Source organism: Mustela lutreola, chromosome 1 (genome assembly GCF_030435805.1).
Source record: "Mustela lutreola isolate mMusLut2 chromosome 1, mMusLut2.pri, whole genome shotgun sequence".
NCBI lineage: Eukaryota > Metazoa > Chordata > Mammalia > Carnivora > Mustelidae > Mustela > Mustela lutreola.
The window spans coordinates 1,786,868-1,808,088 of record NC_081290.1 but is presented as its reverse complement, the minus strand read 5'-3'; the positions used below and the strand labels follow the sequence as shown (position 1 = coordinate 1,808,088).

Here is a 21,221-nt window from a genome sequence, read left to right as displayed (position 1 = left end):
TCTACTTGCTTATTAAATTTCCCAATAAGGAGGAAGAAGAGGCTAGGGTTTGTGATAGGGTAAGAATACGGTGACGGTGCTTGAAGACCAGGCTTAAGAAACACGCAATGAATCAGACGTGGCTAATGAAAAAAACACCTTCTGACTGTAAAGCCTAAGACAAAATAATTCCAGGCTCTGTCTCTTGCATCCACTATCACAGACTAAGAAGTCCCATTTCCAGTTGCAGAGCTGACCTCTAGGTAGTCCGATTACCTTGTCATTGTCCAAAGGGTCCTTCTGCACAAACGCCTGAACAAATTCTTCTGGCCCAATATAATTGAGCCTTTCCTGAAACACCAAACCAGCAGATCAATGTTAGTAAAGAAAATGAAAAGAAATAAACTGTTAACTCCTTCTGTTGACTTCTGGCACGGCCTCCACTTTTTATGCAGCTTCTAAAATGAGCCTTTAACCCTAAGTACTGTCATCCCCTTCGCGATCTGAGCAGAGGCAACCTTCTGCCGACGTCAGTGCCACACAGCATAGTGAAAGACTGGGCAAGCCATGGAAACGGAGAGCGCAGATGGGGAGGTCGGTCAATCTGCCCTTCCGTCTTGCTTGCTAGTGCTTAAGCGAATTTCCCAGGGCGTCTGGGTGGCTCAGTCGGTTAATCATCTGCCTTCAGCTCGGGGCGTGATCCCAGTGTGCTGGGATGGAGCCCCACGTCAGGCTCCCTGCTCGGCGGGGAAACTACTTCTCCCTCTCCCCCTGTGCTCTCACTCTCAAATAATAAATGTATCTTTAAAAAAAAAAAAAAAAAAAGAAGTGAATCCCCTGAATGTCAAAAACATTCATGTTCAAGGTCTAAGCAAAACATAGCTACCGCCCATAGCACTTCCCATTGGGTCACGCTAACAGAGTCTCCCGGGACGTGACTGCCGACAACGTGTGCGTTGCCACAGCAAACGGTGACAAGGACCTTACCAGCTCGATGTGAGTCAGCTGCTGAGCCAGAGTGTAAGGGTCACTGCAGACGGTAATGATGTCCCTCTGAATGGACTGGGGCTTGGTCTTGAGAACCGTGAGCCGATCCGTGGACGTGGAGCTGATTTTGGCCAGGACTTCCTCGTACTGGCTGAGCGTGGCCAGTTTGCGGACCAGACCCTGAATCATCTGATGGACGTTCTTCCGGTACGTCTGCGGGCAGAAGCGCAGGATTACGCTCACTCTGCATGTGGACCGTCCGCCCGAGGCAAACTCGGGCCTGTGCTCCCGGGCGCTGGAGAAGCCGCGGGCAGTTACGGGACAACCGAGCCCAGCTCCTAGAGTCCGAGAAGGACATGTCGCCCATAGGGGCCTTTTCGGACCTGGAAAGTGAGCTCTTTGCTCAGGCTGCTCTGAGAGGACGATTCAGGCTGAGCCAGGAAAGCCCCACAGCGACACTTTGATGAGCTGCTGCACGGAACTAAGTGCGCCCTGGGCCGGCACAGGAACGCCCCGCTTCACCCCGCGCAGGCTAAAGCACCCTGGTCTCCGCTCAGAGCAGCCTCGTCCTAAGGCTTCTCCGCCGGGTCACATTCTTGATCTCCATGTGCCTCTCGCGCCCGGTCTTGGTCATCTATAAGCGATGCCAGCCGGACAGAAAAGACCACGATCACCCCTGCCCCCCGCCCCGGCCCGCACCTCACTCTGGCCTTGCACAGAGGACGCGGCTGGCGCCAGGAGGCAGAGGATGTTCATTGCTGGCACCTGACCTGCACGTGACTCACATCCATTCCTCTGCACTCCTGAGTCAGTGCGAAGGTTCGCGACCAGCCGGGCTCCCCCACGTGGCGGTCCTCCCCGTGATGCTCTCACGGCGGCCGCACTAACCGCGGCCACGCTGCATGACAGCCACAGCCCTTAAGACCAATCGGTTTCCAAAGCAACTCACGTATTCGAGACAGTGTCAGTCTCTTGATTTTTTAGAGCACTCATGAAGTCAAAGAAATAACTTCACAATCAATCCATCCCCAGGGACCTGTCATCAAGACAGAAGCTACGGCTTCTCTTCTTCTGCCTCGTCTTGCCCCAAGACTGCCACGCAAACAACCACCCCTGTAGGTAAGTGACCTGAGAAAGGCCCCCACGCTAACCTGGTCCTTAGGTCAGCGCCTCCGAGGAGGGCCGTCCCACTGAACTGAGAAAGGCCTATGGATATGTGTGTCTACTTAGACCCTTTTACAAGGTGTTACCCACTATTACTTTCTGATATTAATTGTTTGAAAACTGAATGGCATCTTACCTACAAGTACAAGAGCCTTATCATGTCACAGAGGCAACCCAGTGTACTGGAGCAAATTACAGAAACTCAGACGGACAGATCCCTGCATACTTAAGGAAAATCCCAAACGCATCTGGAAATGACCGATTCTTACTTAGTCAAGGCAAAAGCAGCTTACCCAGCCTTCTTTTTCTTTTCTTTGTCTCCACTTGTCTGGAGCATATTCTACTTAGTTCTTTAAACCGGCCCGCTAGATCACCTCTTTTTTTCCTTCTGTTATTCACAGACCACCCTAAATCATTAATGAAATACCTCAGTGTTTAATAAGTTGAACCTTCAAAAAATCTATCTTCCACCCAGCATGAACGTTACCAATTTAGAAGATGTGATCTATTTGGTAATATGCTTGTCCCCCAAAGAAAAATGTCTTTTTCTTTGGAATTTGAAGGAGCTCGAGACTGAATTAAGGGCTAATTAAATTCCTCATGGTGGGGGGAAGCTGGGGACAGGGGAGGGGCAAAACGGGTAAAGCTGGTCAAAAGGTACAAACTTCTAATTACAAAATAAATAAGTCCTGGGCACGTGATTACAGGGACTATAGTTAATAATACTGTATTGCATCTTTGACACAAGGGAAAAAAGGGAAAGGGAAAAAAATCACAAGGGAAAAAAATTCTGTAACTGTGTAGTGATGGATGTTAGTAAGACTTACTGCGATTACTTCACAATCTATGCAAATATCAAGTCATTAAGTTGTACACCTGAAACTAATACACTGTTAGATGCTAATTAGACCTCAGTGACAACAATAAATAAAAATAAAATAAATCCCTTGTCCCCATCTCCCTCGCTCTTCTGCTTTCATTATTTTCAGTTACATTAAAAATCTGTGAACTTAAAATGGTCTCTTCACCCTGTCCCAAATGTCATACCCAACATTCCCGGGGGATGCTGGTATGTAGCAAAGCATCAGGATCTATGCTCTACTGGCATAACTGGTGAAAGATTGTGTTTTTTTTTGGGGGGGGGATTATTAACTAGCTTTATTTTCATTTATTTATTTAACTTAATTTCTTTTCAGTGTTCCAAAATTCTTTGTTTAGCACCACACCCAGTGCTCCATGCAATACGAGCCTTCCTTAATACCCACCACCAGGCTCCCCCAACCCCCCACCCCCCTCCCCTCCAAAACCCTCAGTTTGTTTCTCAGAGTCCACAGTCTCTTAGTCTACACTTTAAAGTATACTTTTTTAAGGGAAGTGGTTGAGGGATGTACAGTCAGGGATTCAGCTAGTGAGCGAAAAGCAATAAGCTATAAGGGGAAAATGTATACAAGAGGGTATAGGGTAAAGCTATTCGAATAATGAAGAACGTGTGTGTGTGTGTGTGTGTGTGTGTGTGTGAGACAGACAAAGAGACACACAGAGAAAGAGCGTATGCATGTATGACCTCTTTTAAGTTTCCTGCTGCCATTTGAGTCCATTCCAAGCTTTGTGTTGTTGGGCGTGCTTCCTTACTGAGTCATGAATTGCTAAATATGCACTTACTCTTTTTTATAACTTCCAATGCCAGTGACAGTAATTACCTGGCAAATAAAGATAGAAGAAAGACCAGCCCCTTAAGGAAGAGAAAACTGCCTTCTCCCCACTACAGTCCCTTGTCACGGAATTCAGTCATTAGCTCCATTTCATGTTTCTTGTGGGCAAGTCCTAATAAACCACTTCATTTGGGGCAAATCCCCAGGGGGAAACATATTAAGCCAAATTATGCAGAACTGTCCCAGCAGATTCAGCAGAACCCGACAAAATCATACACAGGGCGCACCTGGACTCACTGACTGCCAAAAAAAACCCCTAAAGTCTCGGGCGAGAAGCAACAAGTCTCCAGCCAAGCCCACGCTCCTTCCTGCGGAGGGAAGTAGGTGTTTTTCTCTTCCAGCAACTGCACAGTTCACTCCTTCATTCACGCGCAGGCTACTGAGTCCCGACGCAATGCTGGGCACTGAGCTCGGAGTTAGGGACGCTACGATGAACAGAGCGGGCACCACGAGTCAGCGGGGGGAGAACAAATAGTAAATTAAAAAGCAAGTAATTCCCAGCCACAGGGTGCTCTGAAGAAAGCGGGGGTGAAAGCCCACAATGAGGGTGTTGCAGGGACTGTGGTTGGGTGGTGAGGGAAGGTGTCTCTCTGAGGACAGCACGCATCACACGATCTTAGAGCCGACCCGGGTGTTAACGCAGCACAGTTGCCTCTTCGATTTGCAGGGATAGAGAAGTCAAGGAATCTGGGGAACCTGCCGGAGCCCGCACAGATCGACCAGATGCCAACAGAGGCCAATTCCGAAAACAGGACTAAAGGGGCCAAAGGAACGGCCTCTCCCTGTAAAACCCAACCGGATCAAGGCAGGGGACGTGTGGCTGCTCAAGCTCTGGGTTCGACCTGGCTTACCTTCTCGTTTCCTCTTTTCACTCAAAACCATCTGACAACCTCAAGGTTTATCAAGGATTTGTATTAACAGAGGAGTGCTCACAAGAAGCCGGTTCAAAGGCCCTGGGGCCCTCTGACTTCCTCCCAACACTTGAGGGGCTTGAACCTGACCAAAAAACCAGACAGGACCCAATCGGACTGACACAGATATAAGTGATCTCCCTCCCTGACCACCGCCACACGACAAGCAAAAGGCCACCCATCAGACACTTTCAGAACGGTAACTTTCTATCTGGAAAAGATTCTTCAGGTGTTCTTTGGAAAAGATCAAGCGACCATTCCTACCTTTTAAAAAAGGCAATGGGGGAAGGTCAGTTGACTGACCTATCAAGTTAGGTACCTAAAGTACAACTTAACTAAATGTGGTACTGACTGACTCCAGACTCGGACTTCTTACAAGATAAAGTCCTTATGGTGCCACTGATCTTTTGAGCACCTTGTCCTACCCTGAGTTCACTGAACCAGGACTGATGCTGCCCAACAGACACAGGCTGGTGTAAGAGCAGCTAGAAAAGCACCCTGCGGCACTGAACTTCTGCCTCTGTGCGTGGCCGACCCACCAATTCATACCTGGCTGGACCCCATCACAGGCAAACCGGCAAAATAATCTTAACAGTCATAACTTGCAAAATGACTCAGGAACCCACTCACTCAGCCTCACAGATAAACCACAGCCATCTGGATCACCAGGGTTCAGTACATCACACAGGAGCAGCAGAAGGGTTAAATCCACTCTCATGAGGACATAACTGCAGGCGAGTCAAGTTTGTCAACTGCAAATCTGAAATAATTTTTTAAGGCAGAGGGAAGGGTCTTCAAATAGATTCACCAGAAGCAGACACAACAGAGGGCGTCTTGTCACTGATCTTTACAGCGTAGCACCAAGGGAGTGCGTTCTCAAGGAAGGTCACTCCAAAGGGAAAATGCATTTCAAGACGAACAAAACACGACATCTCTCCAGTGGCCAAACGCTCTGTCCATCTTTCCCTGCATGGAAGGGCTGTATCTGCGCCCAAGGGCTCTGCCCCCAGGAGCTCACTGGCTACACAGAAGCTACAAACACACCCTTGCCCAACAAGCTTCAGCACAAAATACCAGGCCTCCAGGCCTCCTTCAGAGAGGATCACCCTTCTTGATTTCATAGCTAGTTAGCTCTTGTCAAAGGCTTGGTGCAGGGAAGTGGTATTTATGACAGAGTATCCAAGAGACTCACTATTCTCCACCCACCCTAGGTACTAGCCTTGAACCAACTTCCGGCCACCAGGAGACTTGGATCTTTTCCTCTTTGTCTTCTCCTCTCCAGAAGAATGACCTTTGCTAATGACACAGGAATCATACAGCCTCGGTTTTTTGTCAAGGAGCATTTGTTATAAAACCTACACAGAGCAGTCTCCCTGATCTCATTCTGTGCCCCCTGGATAAAGTTCTCCATAAGAAAGTTCTTAAAATTTCATTTCATTTCATGCCCTGAAGAACTAGTAAGCTCTCTTTCCTGATGGTGAAAATCCCATAACCAACTGTATTTCTCTTTTACCCGAAGTGGACGCCGAAACCGCAGCCGTCCTGTCCTGCTAGTTGCTTCCAGACCCTGTGTTTTCTCCCTTCCGTGGTTACAAAGGGTCTATTTCTGATGTATCAACACACAACTTATCATCTGTTAATACGTTACCAGGTTATTTACGTTGTACCCATTTGTGTTTAGATCTATTAATATGATGTGTATTATAGTACATGCTATGTAACTTTCTGTGTCAAATCTTTCAGAAGGAAGAAAAGTACAAGTAAAATTAAAACACCCCTGCAGCATGAACCCTACGTGTGAATGGACATGAACGTACCCCCGGATTAATCACGTAAAATTCCAGATGATAACCCTTCCAAGTGGGATTATGTAACCCTCCCCGTTCCGCACACCAAACGGGCCCTGATGCGATGTCGAAGATTTGCCCAAAGGCAACACAGAAAGGAAGACGTGGAGATCGTGATACATAATTCAGCACCAGTTCCCACCAAGGCTTGGCCTGGAAATTCAAGTGCTTTCACTAAAACTCAGGACACCAACCTCCTCGCCGCTGGCTATTTGGTGAGCCAGATCCTTCAAGTTTCTCATCATTCTTTCATCCCGAAAATCATAAGGAAACGTTTCCGTCCATTCCGTCAGGAGCTGAAGGATTTTGGGTGCAATTTTTCTTATCTGGTTCTGGAAGAAAGAGCACATCTCGTTCAGTGATCTCTATCACCACAGACGGCGTCACATCTCTAACTGAACAAAGTCACTGGTAAACGTCTCCTGTAAAGTCTTTGGGCTTGAAGAAGTCTAGTCCCCCTCCCCCAAGTCAATGCCAAGTGGCACCAACTTCAGGCAGCATCTAGGGCTCTTCCATGGCCGTGAACTTAAACTGTGGGGGCTGGCTTGTTTCGCATGAAGGACATGATGGTTTATTTTTTAAAAATTCTACCATACTGACCATAGTGACCGGCACATACACTGTGCGGGCTTTTCTCTTGGGTAGTAACATTGAAGTATTTTTATATACTGAAGTGATTCAACAGGACCAAGAGCGTTCGAGAAATAAAGATCTTAGATGAAAAGGAACACTGATTCCGGTGTCCGAGCCTCCACCGTGTTCTTTATGCCATTCCCCGTTGCCCTGGCACAGCCGTGACCCCATTTATGCCCTTCAGCGTGGGGGAAGGGAGCCAGCTTCACAACCTCTAAGTGACAGAGTTACCAAGCCCAACAGAGAATAGTAAAGTTCAAGGCATATCATTACCTTGTCACTGCTGGGATCACTTGGTCTCTGGTGCTCAACACATAAGTGGCAAACTTTGGCCATTAACTCATACGGATGCACGAACAACCGAGAACTGAGGAGGAAGGTAAATATGTACGTTCTCTGCAGCGAGAGGAAAAAAAACCACCGTGGTCACATTCTCTCTGAGACTAGTATCTCCCCCATAGTTTACACATCTTATTTCATTAAGTTCTCTCGATCAAAGCTAACACACTGCAGTTTCATAAAATAATGCTTCGTAGTAAAACACCTTAAGACGGATTTTTCCTTTGCCTTCTGATATACCTCTTCCCTTCAACCACACTAAAAATAACAGAAGTACAAGATAAGTTTATCTACCGAAATGATTCAAAGCACACTTTCACGTCCCTCCCTCTGGACGCCAGGACACCAGGACACATAACTCACTCTCGCTAAGGAGAATGAAATTCAGCCCAGAGACACTTAAAGACATTGACTTAAAGACACTTAAGACACTGACTTAAACAGATCACCCCTACAGAATCTTGTTCTGTGTCCAGATGTTATGGTAACTCAATGGAAACCAAAAAAAACACCCAGCCCACAGCAGCTCAAGGATTCTCCGGTGCGTCTGGTGGGCACCCAGCAGAGTCTGTCCGCTGGGGCTAGAACATTCAAAGGCGGGCTTTCAAGTAATCTGCTTACTCGCTCGGAGGCTAAGCAACTTGATAAAACACAATATCACACTGTATACTTTTTCTTAACTACATTGTCTCCCAAGAAGCCAGTAATGAAATAGGGCCTATTTGCTCTAACAGTTTCAGACTCCCAGTGAAAAGAAAAATCCAGGGTTGTTTTTCATTTTGTTTGGGTTATTTTTTTTACCCCTGCCTCCCCACTTGGGCGCCGTTACTAGCTCATAAACACTTACAGGGCTGAACAAGGGATTCCTTTTACTTCTGATCACAAGTGTTCCCTGTGTGGCAACATATTTCACGACGCTATGCAACAAATCGCACAGAGAGATAACTCACAGGGAGAAACACTGTGGTGAGCTCCGGCGGCAAGCACAAACTATCCTCCGCGCACCAAGGTCATCATTATATTTATAAAAACATGTGACTCTGTGTCTAGATGGTTTCATGAACTCCTTATCAACAACCAGCCGCTGTCCAGTAACAAGGGGCAGCTCTGGCACCAGCGAAAACGGGGAGAAAACACCACGTGCCCAGAAACAGAGAAACCTAGGTTTGATGCCGATGCTGGGCTGCGACCGGGTGCGGCTCACTCCGCTTTCTGAATTTCAGTGCTCTCCGCTCTGGCCTCTCGGAATTGCCGTGGAGAGTGAGAAAATGGAAGTGACTTCTCTAGACTAGAAAGTATTACCCAGGTAAAGGCGGGCTACCAAAGTAAAACACATGAACTGCATCTTGAATATGCCTGTTGTTCCCCTTTCTAGGAAGTCTTCCTGTCCGACCTCACTTTCCTCAGTATGGAGATGGTCTTGGAAAGAAAACAAGCGTTTAAGTATCCTAGGAGTATGCACTGTCTTCCGGCGTTTCTATGCAAGGACAAGGTATATGCATGAATCAAACCTACAGATACCTCACTTGGATGGTATCTGGCCATCTACAATGTGGTACCAGCCCCGAGAAGAAACTCATCAAAATGTGAATCACACGCAGGCTCCACTGGATCTCAAAACACTCAATAATCAATAGGCATTTTCTGACTTGAAAAATTCTTAGCAGCCCAGACACAGTTCAGCAGTATCTGGGGTCCCTGCCCCCCTACCCCCTACGTTGTAATTTCCTGTAACGACCAGCAGGGATGCGCTTCCGAGGGATGGGGGTACCTACGTCCGGATAGTAATCCACGTTGGGCACCAAGTGCTGGATGAGCGCTTCCAGAGACCCGGACAGGAGGTTGTTGTCGTGGTAGCACAGGCCCGCGCAGCCGGCCTCCGCCGCCTGGTACAGGTTCCGGTTGTAACCGCTGCTGTCGAACATGGCCGAGAAGGGCGGCGTCTGAGGCATGCTTCCCTACAAGGGATATAAAGGGAGAAAACGCAGAGTCAGTAATATGCTGTCTGGAAGGAAAGTCGCTTTCACAGCCATGAGGGAGCAGGTAACTTTGAACACAGGTTGGGAGGGAACAGCAGCGCCATCAGAACGCAAATCGCTCCTGGAGGAACACGCGCACTGTCCGGCTGAGCACAAACTCATTCAGTCCGATGCCGGGACATGCTTAGATCGGAGGATCCAGCTTGGATCTGAGTTCGAGTCTCCGGCCGCCGCATGCAGACATCAGTCCTTCCCGTGGAGGATGGAACTGGGCTTCGCACCGCCTGGTCTCACAGAGCCGAGCGCCGGCCAGGGGAGACCGTGCGAGCCTTCGAAGCTGCTGGGAAGACTGAGCATCCCGTGTAGGTGACACCGGACTGACCCGGGGTGTAGCAGGAGATAAGCAGGACAGAGGCTGCAAAAGTGAAATCGTAAGAGAGGCCCAGACTTCAAGTACTGTGTGTGTGTGTGAGCGTATGGGTGCGCGCAGGTGCATGTGTGTTTACAGATGCGTGTATGTAAATCCAGACAGTCAATGCTGACCCTCCAGCTTCCCCCGGGAGGTCTGACACAGCCGATTTTCACCCATTTGTGTCAAATTCCTTTGGGGTGGGGGCTCTATAAAGCCTCCGTTCTCAGCAAGCGCGTGGGCCGAGAGGCTCCTGATTTGGGGGACAGGAAGCGGTGCCAGTCCTCTCCATTCACATGCTTTGCGGCTCACAGAGCCCTTGTTCGAGGGGCTCAGTAGAGGCCAGAGGCTATTAAGTCGTGACTGGGATTCCTAGGGACAGAGCTCGGGACCGAGAAGAGACTGTCGTTTTCGGGCAGCATGTCTGGACAACGGAGGCGTCCAGGAGCGACAGACTGAGGGTCTCAGAAGGCGAACAATGCGGGAAGCCCATCCCTAGCTATGGACCCAGGGGGACAGGGAGTGTGAAGGCCCAGGAGGACACGACCTGGGCTAATCCTGCTTTTCAATATGCCAAGGCTATTTTCATCTGAATGGGATAGGGGTGTTAGCCCTGTCTGGGAAGGCACATCTTTCACTCCGAGGGCATCTGCTCCCGCTCCAGCCAACAGGGACCATGGCGTCATAACATGTGCGCGTGCCCTGGCAAGGGTGGCCAAGGGGTGGAGTGTTGGGGCAAAAATCTACTATTAGGACAACCTGGCAGATGAAAACAGCATTTAGGGAAGGAAGCATCAAGAAACAGAAGAAAAGCTTCAGCCTTTTGTCCTCTATCCCAACCACAAACCAATGCCAAGGAGAATGCTGGAGGGAAAAAAAACAGCCACCAATGGGAAGACATGGATTACTGAGAATCACTCGGGGAGATCTGTCGCTACGGGCATCATCACTGCCACGTCTCTCGCTGAGGCAGGACGTGGTCATGACAGCCAAAGGATCAGGAGCTACAGGACATAAGCATGAACACAAATGCTCCGAGCCTAGTTAAAGTCATTGTTAAATAAAGAACCCAATGTCAACATTTTATGAGACAGTGGATAAAGTGTGCTTCTGTCCTCTTCAGATCACCAGTTTTCTGAGTACGATTCACGTGCAATACAATCTTTACAAACAACTTGTCCTTGGTGGGAAGATTTTTTTAAAAAGAGCCTTTTTTTTCATCTACCCTTTCCCTGAGAAACTCAAAATGTCCATAAACAGAGACTCTGGGACCCAAGATGAGAAGCATCTCAAAGTTCAGTCTGAGAGCCTGCAGGGAACCGTCCATCCAGATTTGGTCACCACTTCCGGCTTACAAAAGCTGTAGATGGTCAAAAACTATACGGCGTCCAGCATGAGCAGGATCACAAGTGGGATTCCATCGTGCTCTGGGAGTTGGGCTTTTCTTACTTTTTCTGCCAAGAACCATGAATTTTCTTCAATTTCTCCATTCATTCATCATTACTGAAACCATCCTAATAAAGTGATTCGAGTAGATGGTTGGCCAAAGACTTGGGAATTTCAAGAACATCAGAAAATGCTGAAAGTTCAAAAGGATCATAGAGATCGTCTCGTCCGGGATGAAAAATAGGCTTCGCCTCGCTGTCTGGCTGCCGTCAGTTAGAAGCGGGTGCCTGGCGGCCCGAGAGCGAGTGAGGAGAACACAGGCTGTACGAGGTAGGAGAATGTGTCCTAAGTGGTTAGCACGGACCGCAAAACGGGTCACGGAAGAGGCCAGAGCCCCGGTGCCGCCACAGTCGGCTCCGATCGCCTATGTTTATTCCCGTGCAAACCCTGGAAGGTGGAACGAAGTGGCCAGGCTGAGATGTCACAGCGCTGTGGCCACAGCGGACCCCCGCCCCGTGACTCTCACGCCCCTGCTGCCTCCCGCTATTAACCGTAACCACTAGCCCTTGATAGTCAAGGGTCACCCAGCTCCCTTTCAAGAAATCAGCACCAAAGCCACAAGTATCTGTACTTCTCAGTTTCTTACTCCCACGAAGCAGACAAGGACTTAGATCTGACCAAGGCCTCCGATTTACCAAAGCCCCGATCGGGTGCTTCACAGCTGTGAGAACTGCAGAAGATAATGCCACCACCGTCTCCCCCGATGTGTGTTTTTTATTTAGAAAATGGGTCTCAATTTTGTTCACTCCTTCCCAAATCCTAAATCGTAACAAAGCTATTAAATTCTCTTATAGCAAAGTTCTTCTTAGAGCATTACTAGAGTGACGGCACGAGGCCTCTGTATCGTTCCTTGGGAATAGGTCACTCATGGGATTTCTTTGATGAGGCACAAAATATCCACACTTAGAAAGCCCCCCGCCCCCAACCAAGCACAAGGAAAATACTGCAAATGACAGAAACCTACCTGGGGTGGAAGAATTGGGGATACAGCTTAGGACAACTACGAGTCAGTTTCAAGAAGAGGGTATGTCACAAGTCACTTTCTGCCTTCTAGTCACCCCCAAGTTCTACTGCTAATCAGCTGAACTCATTCTCCCACGAAGCATCGTGATCGTTGAACTTGCACATAGCAACGACCGACCACTCAGATCCGAGTCACTCCGAGAGACACCAGGCCGGCCCTCATTCATGCACGTCGGTCCTATTTTTCTACGTTGCCTTATACTCGAGACGGCTTCTTTCCCAGGCCTTAGGCCCTCTCCCCCTACCCCATTCTGCTACTACGGGATCCTTGGAGCAAGGGAAAGGTCTCCATGTTCCTCCTTCCCTAACTGCTCTGATTCCCCTTCAAAGCCGCTCACCTGGAAATGCCTAGACGCACAGCGCAGAAGGCTCTGAGAAGGTCAGCAACTCTGGTCTGTGTAAGGTTTACTGCCTACAAATGCCTTTTGGAATTCTTAGATCTACCCTTTTTGGCAGACATCGTCCCCTTGTTTTGACTGCGTAAGCAGCTACGGTTCAGAAAACCTGTCCTCACTGACTGGGGTTACATAGCAGATAAGGGACAGATAGGACCGTATTTCAAACCTAGACCCTTAGGTTCCAAATTTATTTTACTACATCATGTTGTGCTACAACTGGACGTCCTTGAACCTATAATATTTAACCATAAAATGAAAAATCTGCCAGTCTATCCCAAATTGTAGGCTGTAAGAACAATTTCTGTGCTTCACATGGTCCGTGTAAGGCATGGCTGTCAAGATGTATTAATGCCACTTTTTATTCTTATTTAGAAGCAATACTATTGTGTGCCTGGGTGGCTCAGTAGGTTTAGCTTCTGCCTTCAGCTCAGGTCATGGTCTCAGGGTCCTGGGATCGAGCCCCGCATCGGGCTCTCTGCTCGGCAGGGAGCCTGCTTTCCCCTCTCTCTCTGCCTGCCTCTCTGCCTGTGATCTTTGTCTGTCAAATAAATAAATAAAATCTTAAAAAAAAAAAAAACGAAGCAATACTATCATGACAGCAGAACTATTTACATTACTGACCTTTGCAATCAAGGCACAATGCCATCTAGGCAGAGATTTTGGATTTTAACATACACTATGTTAACATTTAGTTATGCACATAGTGATAATAAGGCATGTGTAACAGTATTTTTTTAGCAACATGAAATTAAAGAGTGTCTTACAATGGATGGCATCTCAGATTCAATTAAAGAGCGTAATGCTTGTGTTTACTTCATAGACCTCCAGTTAAAAAACAATCTTACTGAGACCAATGATAAAAATAAAGATCATGGATCATAGTATTCATCACCCGTTTCCGGACAATCTCTAACAAGTGGCCAGTCTAGCCATTTTCTAGAAAGAGAAGCTGCCTTGTGTAGGAAATGCGTCTGACGAACGAGGGGAGGCCAGCAGGACCGTCCAGGAAGCCCTGTCCGTGAAGCCGACCTTACACACCTGAGAAGACAAGCATAGTAGTTTCTTTCTTTCAAGTATCTTCCCTGGTTTCACTCACATCAAGAACTATTGCTTGTTCAGTAAAACTCAGATTTCTCATCCAAGATTTGAATTCTACTTGCTCCGGTTCTGGAGTTGAAAAACGAGGCTCAGAAGATTAAATATTAACTTGGTTCTTGTTTAAACACACACACACACACACACACACACACACACACACACACACACACAGAAAATACCCAAGTACTGGGCAGGAGAATGCGGAACGGCGTATCCTTCAGACACTGTCGATGCCCGGAGTCATTCGCTAACGGTCTCGCAGCGGAGGAAGAGCCACGGGCGGCGCCGCTCCTAACCCAGACACCCCGTGAATGCATTCGCTTCGTCCCGGTGTAGCTCTGATTTCTGGTCTGTAGCAAACCTCCTTACAGCTCTCACAATTAATATTATCTCTCTCTACGGTCCTTTAAACTCTCAATTTTCCCCTCTGCCTTTTCCAGTCCAACCTCAAAACCAACTTCTCCGCTGTCTACCACACTCTCTCAGCCCAGATGCTGCCCAGTCCAACAGACCTCTCTGCTGACCAAAAATCCTGTTCAGGAGAACCCGACTTTCCCAAAATTAGAATGTGTGACAGCATTAGGGTAAACACCAGCATTAATTTATCATTAAGTCAAACTTCAAAGTAGTTAATTCCTTTAGAAAAAAAAAAAAAAAAAAGATTCATATGAGATACTTGAAAAAAACTGCTGACTTGATTCAAACCAGTACCACTGAGGTAAGGCAGAGAACAGGTTCACCTTGAAACGATTCTCACCTTCCGAAGAGCTTCATTTGTGAATCCTTTCCTGGAAACAATATATTCCATGTGGCCGGTGGCTCTTAACTTTCTGGGGCGCTCACAAACCTCTCCGCACACTGCCCTGAGGGAAATGTACCAACAAGTCTGCTTCTACCCTCGGGGAGTTCAGACCCCAGTTTAGGAACAGGTGCAGACCTGTACAGAGCCTAGATGCGACTTACCGAATCAAAGAAGAACATGGCAGTTCTGAAGGGAAGGTTGGTCTAACACATTCAAGCCTGGCTCCTTAGAAATCAAAGAATCCTAGTATTTTCAGGTACTGCCAATCAAATGGAGTTAGAGAATTTTAACATGATACCTCTTCTGGTTTGGGTAGAGATATTTAAATGGGTATTTTTCCCCCTAAATTGAGATGGCACTTTGGGGTGGGGAAAGATGTGATGAGACCATGGGAAGCAGATTTTGGTTTTTAAAACCACGAACTAGGCTAAACGAAAGCTTAGAGCCATGAAATTAGCATAGAGATCACAGGTTTTATTGGAAACTTCCCAACGGGAAGCAAAAGATCTATCCAACTCAGGTGTACAAGATGAATGTTCTTTCTTAAAATTGACTTGGTAAGCTGAAAAGTTGGTTGACAGACTAGATATGTTGCATGGGCAGCTAATTCAGTCACGAAGATATATCATGCTCTTCCAAGGACTCTGCAAAGTTCAGCCTGACATTGATCCAGAAGCGAGGAAGCAAGCTCTGGGTGATTTAAGGGATGAATGGACTTGAAAGGCAGGCCTAATGGTTTCAAAGCAGCGAAAGCACCAGATGAAAAGCTGCCTTTTTCTACACAGCAGACTGTGTTTGAATTAGTGGCTGCTTCTGCACCACGTTATTTATGAAGAGGCAGGTGCACCGGGATAAGGTGGCTTCAGGTGACAATCAAACTGGAAAAGAGGCTGAGGAAGAGATGGGTGTGGGAACTAAGTCAGAAGCTGGCCTTCGACATCTGCGGCAGGTGCTTTGTAAAACTCTACCAGAACGTTAAGTCAGCACGTCCTTTACACTTCAGAGAATGAGCTAGGAAAAGTAGGACTGGAAAAAAAACAAAACAAAACAGAAAGACAAAAAGAAACAGGGGACAGGGAGCTTTCGATCCATATCTCATCACAGAACACTCCGGTGAAATATTTAACAAACCCAATGTCTTTATAGGGATCACTACCTTTCTGTTTCTGTTCAAGTGCTGGGCAGGTGGCCCAATTAAAAAAAAAAAAACAGACCCACTGAAGTAGAGGAAGGCTTCCCTATCACAGCTGAACTTTGAAACTGTATTTGTTTAGTGAGGAGAGGCTTAATTTAATATCCTGGAATTACCGGTTTCCCAATTCCCATCTCGATTCCAAAGGGACTTTGCACTTTGGTGGGATGTACCTTCTGCCTTTTCTCATTTGAGGTTCCAGAAAGCTGACTGAGAAAGAGTTCACATGTTTCAGCTTTACTCTCCCTGGTTTTCTCAAGTACTTCTAGCCTGCTTTTGGCACCACTGGATGTTAGAACACGAGGACCGACTGTGTGTAGAGAACCATGGACTGACTCAGAGTGCAAGTAGGAGTCACGTTTCTGGCGATACCTAAAACATGGCTTCTTTGGAGCTTGGAAAGGTTTAGGAGATTATCTTCTCATGTCTTTCCCAAGCCAGGGGAAGTCCTAAAGGCAGAGATTTGTAGCAACAGCTCTGGAAACTGCAGAAATGCTACACTACTGGTGACCTCCTTGAGGAGAGAGGCACAGTTCCTGAGCACACAAACAATGCAGAGTAGACAACTCTGAAACAACTCACTTCTTTGGCACGAGAACAAAAAGTAACTCACTCCCAGATGGGTACATTCTTTGGAACTGAGCCCCAAATGCTTAGTAAGTTTCATAATCAAGGAGGGAAAAATGAATATTTCTTATTAAAGGAGGTCTTATTTCTCTCCATAATGATGAACTTGGTGGTATTACTTACCAATGCTACAAGATTTCATTAGAAAAAAAAAAGAATTTGCATTTTGCTTGATTTACCCTGGATGCTACTTAAGAAAACCTTTACTAAATCTTCACTAATTTACTAATTGTGACTCAAATAATTACTATCTTTGGTTTCCCTGGAAGAAAATTAAAGCTAAAAAATTTGTCATCTTTTGTCTTGGAGATATCTTGTTAGCAGTTTATTTATTAAAGCACAAAACAAAATTTCGCTACATGACAACTCTGCATGGGCCTGGAGAGTCATTTGGAACTTTCCTACAGGATTAATCTTTACTGCGAGGGAACAGAACGCCTCCGTGTTCTTTATGCCTTGTGTTCAAACTACAGCTTCCATGTAGTTCCTGAGCTGAACAGCAGAGGGCTCCACCTTCCTGTCTGTGAAAATGCGCTTTCCAGCTAAAAACAGTGGGCGCTGGTTTGGAAAAGTGAAAGGACAACTGGAGTTCTGGGTGGAAAAAACCTCAGAAATTGGTCTTTGTGATCCTGGCATATTATTGAGCTTTGGAGAGTGGCACTGTTCATGCTGTCCAGCTGAAAACAAACGCTGGCTGAAAAAGTCAGTCGGTCTTATTTGGTAGGACTTAGGTGCCCAAATACAATGAGAATTAATTACTTCTTTTTCCCAGGGGGACAAGAGTGATCTTCTGGCTAATCAAAATCATCCTGATCTAATTACACGCTGTCAAAAGGAACCTTCTGGGATATTGGAAATGGTCCCTTCTACACCGTCCAGGACGGTCGCCATTAGCTGCCTAGTCGCTATTAAGCGCTTAAAATGTGGCAGGCACAACCAAGAAACTCAATTCTTAATTTTGTCTCATTTAATCAAACTTAAGTTCACATGTCCCCACGTGGCTAGTGGCGACCACACCGGGCGACACAGACAGAAGGTGTAGGATCATCTGTACGATAGCTCTCGGGCCAAATTACAGAACATCATAGCATCTCAAAAAGGGCTTATGTTTCTAAACCCAATTCATTTCAGCAGGAAAATCTAAGTATCAGGATACTTAGTGAGGACATGTAGTAAACAAGCAGAATTTTCTATTACATTTATTATGTAACATGGTTCCTGGGATAATGCTGGTTTTTGGCTGCATGTTCTTGAAAAACTGAGCTTATCCCTCCCTCTCTGTCCTTCCCTTTTCAATAAATAGAATGATCCTGGTGGTCTGCAAAGGGTTTTCCTTCCCTACGTGGCTACTTTGTATTTTCTCTGCATGAAACTGATTTTCATACCAGGGCTTCCTAATAAAATCTGAATCAAATGAATGACTTCTAGATAAAGACATACCTTGAAATGGAATAGTAAATATATAAACCTCAGAAAAATGATAGGACAAAGACTGGTTAAAAATTTCATAAATGGTGGGACACCTGAGTGGCTCAGTCAGTTAAGCATCTGACTCTTGGTTTCTGCTCAGGTCAGGAGATCGAGCCCCACGTCAGACTCCATGCTCAGTGGGGAGTCTGCTTGAGACTCTCTCCCTCTCCCTCTGCCCCTTGTGCTTGGGCTCTTGCTCTCAAACAAATAAAACCTTTTTTAAAATTTCATAAATAGTAGCACTGACTTAAGTAAAAAAAAAAAATTCCAACTCAACTTCTTGTTAGTAATTTTTAACACACTTACAGAAGAAAAATAAAAGCAAAAAGAAGATCAAGAAAATATTGAATCTCTACATAGTTTTTATCAATAGAGAAACTTTACTCTCTTCTCTTCATTTCCCTACACCTAGAAAGTAGCTGCACATCTAACTTCATCTCCCTACACCCAGAAAGTAGCTGCACATCTAACTTCATCTCCCTACACCCAGAAAGTAGCTGCACTCACTTCATCCTTCCATATTCCATCCCATTTAGGACACAGACGCACGAAGGGATCGTACACCAAAATAAATCGGTTGTCACAGAACAAAAAGAGATTCATACACCCTATCAACTTTATAAACATTGCAGATAGAGAGAACAAATGACTTGTTAGGGCTCTGAACCCATCTCCCTAATCCCAGGGCAGAAATCTGTCCATAGCACGAGGCTATAATATCTGTTATTTGAAGATAATCGGGATTGGTATAGATCTATTTTTTTTTTAAGTAGGTTTAATTGGAGAACCAAAATAGGACAACTGTAGTTCTAGAAAAGTGACAGGAGTGGGGAGGTAACACCTAAATTAAACCACTAACAATAAAAATGCCATAAATCTTAAGCGGTATTTCCAACAGTATAATTTGCCTCTTTCAGGCTTCACGATATGTTATCATGTCTTTTCCACTTGTTATTTGTAGCATCAGAATCAAGATTCTCAATCCCTCTTCGGGAATTCCAAGTTCTTTTCTAGGTAAAGGAGAATACCATCTTTTCTCCATCTCTTGTCTCACGGGGAGACCTGCTAGAACCATCCAAACTGCTTCTCCAAAGTCCACTTCTTCCAAGTAGCCTTTGGAGATTGATAATGTTGGTTCCCTCACTTCCTGTGCCATTATTAGGTATCTTACACCTCGTCTAGATTCTCACCCAGCTTCTCCCCTTCATTTCTTTTTCTTAGATAGGAGTTATTCAGTTGTCATTTTTTTGAAAAGGTCTATTGTACTTTCCTAGCTGGTTGTTAATTTTAGATTATCAGAATGTAATGTTACCAATAATACAAGAAATGTGTATTATGATAAATAATGCATTTTTAGAAACATTAAGTAATATATACCTAAGAATATATCAGATTAGATGCTAAGCTGGGGTAAAAAAGACAATAATTGTAGATGCTTTCTGGTGATTTTGTATTCCAAAAGACAGTGTTATCTCAGGTATCAGGTGTGGCAGGGTCAGAAAAAATGAGCCATGGGAGAAATAAATTCTCAGAATTTAACATAGCACTCCGTTAGACAGCTGGAAAGTGCAAGGCCAGTATGCTTAGGCGCCAGAAATGTTGCCACCTCCAGCAAAACAAAGGATTGACCCACATGTAGTGGAATGATGCCAACAAGAAATTTGCTAATCAGTAGCTGATCTTTTCATCTTGGCCAGAAAATCTGCTTGAAAGGAATAATAAAGCAATGCTTGCGAACCCTGATTTCTGTCAAAAGTGGCCCTACACCGTCCCCCCCAAATTAAAATAAGCACTAATGACAGGCTCTAACAAGCTGCCATTCTTTTATTCTGTTAGGAAAACCGCAGCCGCCAAAAATTTTTATTTGTACGGCTGTTTGAAAATCAGTTCTCTATTTTCCCCAAACCTCATCTGATCAGTCACATCCCTCCGAACCTGCGACGAGGCATCCCGGTGCGGAACGGTGGCCTCCTTGCGTGTCAGCCCAGGTTTTACCGCAGCCGAGCAACTCTGTTTCCGACCGAGACGCGGCTGTCACATGCCCCGCTCCGGCTGCCGTTCTCGGGAGGAACGAGTCATTATTCACCCGCTCTGAGTCTGACGGTACCAGACATTATTCAAGAGCGCAACACCCTGCTCCCCGGCTCTTCCGCGTTAGGCACCCAGTTCGGAGACCCTCCCTCGGCCTCTGGAGCCCACCCAGGGCTAAACACAGATCCCGGGGCACCAGCGGCTCCCCCCGCGGTCACACCGGGCTGCCGACCGCGGGCTCCTTGGAGACACGCTGCGCCCAAACACACACGCGCAGATGCGCGTGCATGTTCTCCTACACCCCGGGCTCATCGGCGAAGTGGGCACCTCCACATCTGGAGGAGAAAGTCTCTGCCTGGGGATCTCCTCGGCTCTTCGCATCACCGGGACCACCCTGTGCGCCGTCGCAGGCCGGACTCCCCTGCTTTAGCCGGAGCTGCGTGGGTTCGATCCGGGTCCGGTGCAAAACAGCAGCGCTCGGGCAGTGCTCACGGGAAGCGGACGTCCACACGCGCGCACAGGCGCGGACACCGCAGCCCCCGCCCCGCGCCCTCCTCCCTCGCTCCCGGCCGGCGCTGCAGTGGCGGCCCCAGACAGCTGGGCCCTCGCGCCGGCGGCCGCGGGGCTCCCAGGCCCTCGGGCTCACGTCACCGCAGCCCAGCCAGGTGTCGCCAGAGGCTCACCTGAGCTCGGGGAACAGCCAGGACACCCGTGCGCCCCAAATTCGCCAGGTGAACGGGGGGCTGGACACCACCCGGTTGTGACAAGCGCACGACTCCTGCTTCCCGTCCTTTCCCAAATCGGGTGTCACCGGGCGCCCCGCCGACCGCGCGCAGCGCCCCCGCCCCCACACGCGGAAACGAGCCGAGCAGCAGGAGGGAACGGCCGGCGGCGCCGCGGGCCGGGGACAGGGACGGACGCGCGCGGCCAGGACTCGGGCCGACCCTCGACCTACCACGACCTCCAACCCGCGGCCGGGGGCGCGATCGCGGCGAGAGAAGCAGAGCCGAGCCCGAGCCCGTCCCTGCCGGCGGCCCGGCCCCGCACCTGTTGGCCCCGGTCGGCTCCCGGGCAGCCCCCGGCGCCCTCGGCGGCCGCGCAGGGGAGCCCCCGCGTCCAGCTTCGGGCAGGCGCTTTGTGCGGGGAGCACCTGCCGGCCGCGACGCTCCCGCCC

At 47.5% G+C, this 21,221-nt stretch overlaps 1 protein-coding gene across 2 annotated transcripts in view; it reads right to left on the bottom strand.

Annotated features, from left to right (window-relative positions):
• The window catches only part of RASGEF1B (RasGEF domain family member 1B), a 148,018-nt gene that overhangs the window by 15,812 nt on the left and 110,985 nt on the right, over window positions 1–21,221 (bottom strand). For both annotated transcript variants that reach the window (XM_059153695.1, XM_059153771.1), the window contains exons 2-6: window positions 9,348–9,530; window positions 7,507–7,629; window positions 6,795–6,932; window positions 967–1,179; window positions 256–330 (exon numbers count right to left, since the gene is read on the bottom strand). In XM_059153695.1, coding sequence (XP_059009678.1) covers window positions 256–330; window positions 967–1,179; window positions 6,795–6,932; window positions 7,507–7,629; window positions 9,348–9,524 — 726 coding nt within the window. In that variant the 5' untranslated portion in view covers window positions 9,525–9,530. The remainder of the gene's footprint in view (window positions 1–255; window positions 331–966; window positions 1,180–6,794; window positions 6,933–7,506; window positions 7,630–9,347; window positions 9,531–21,221) is intronic.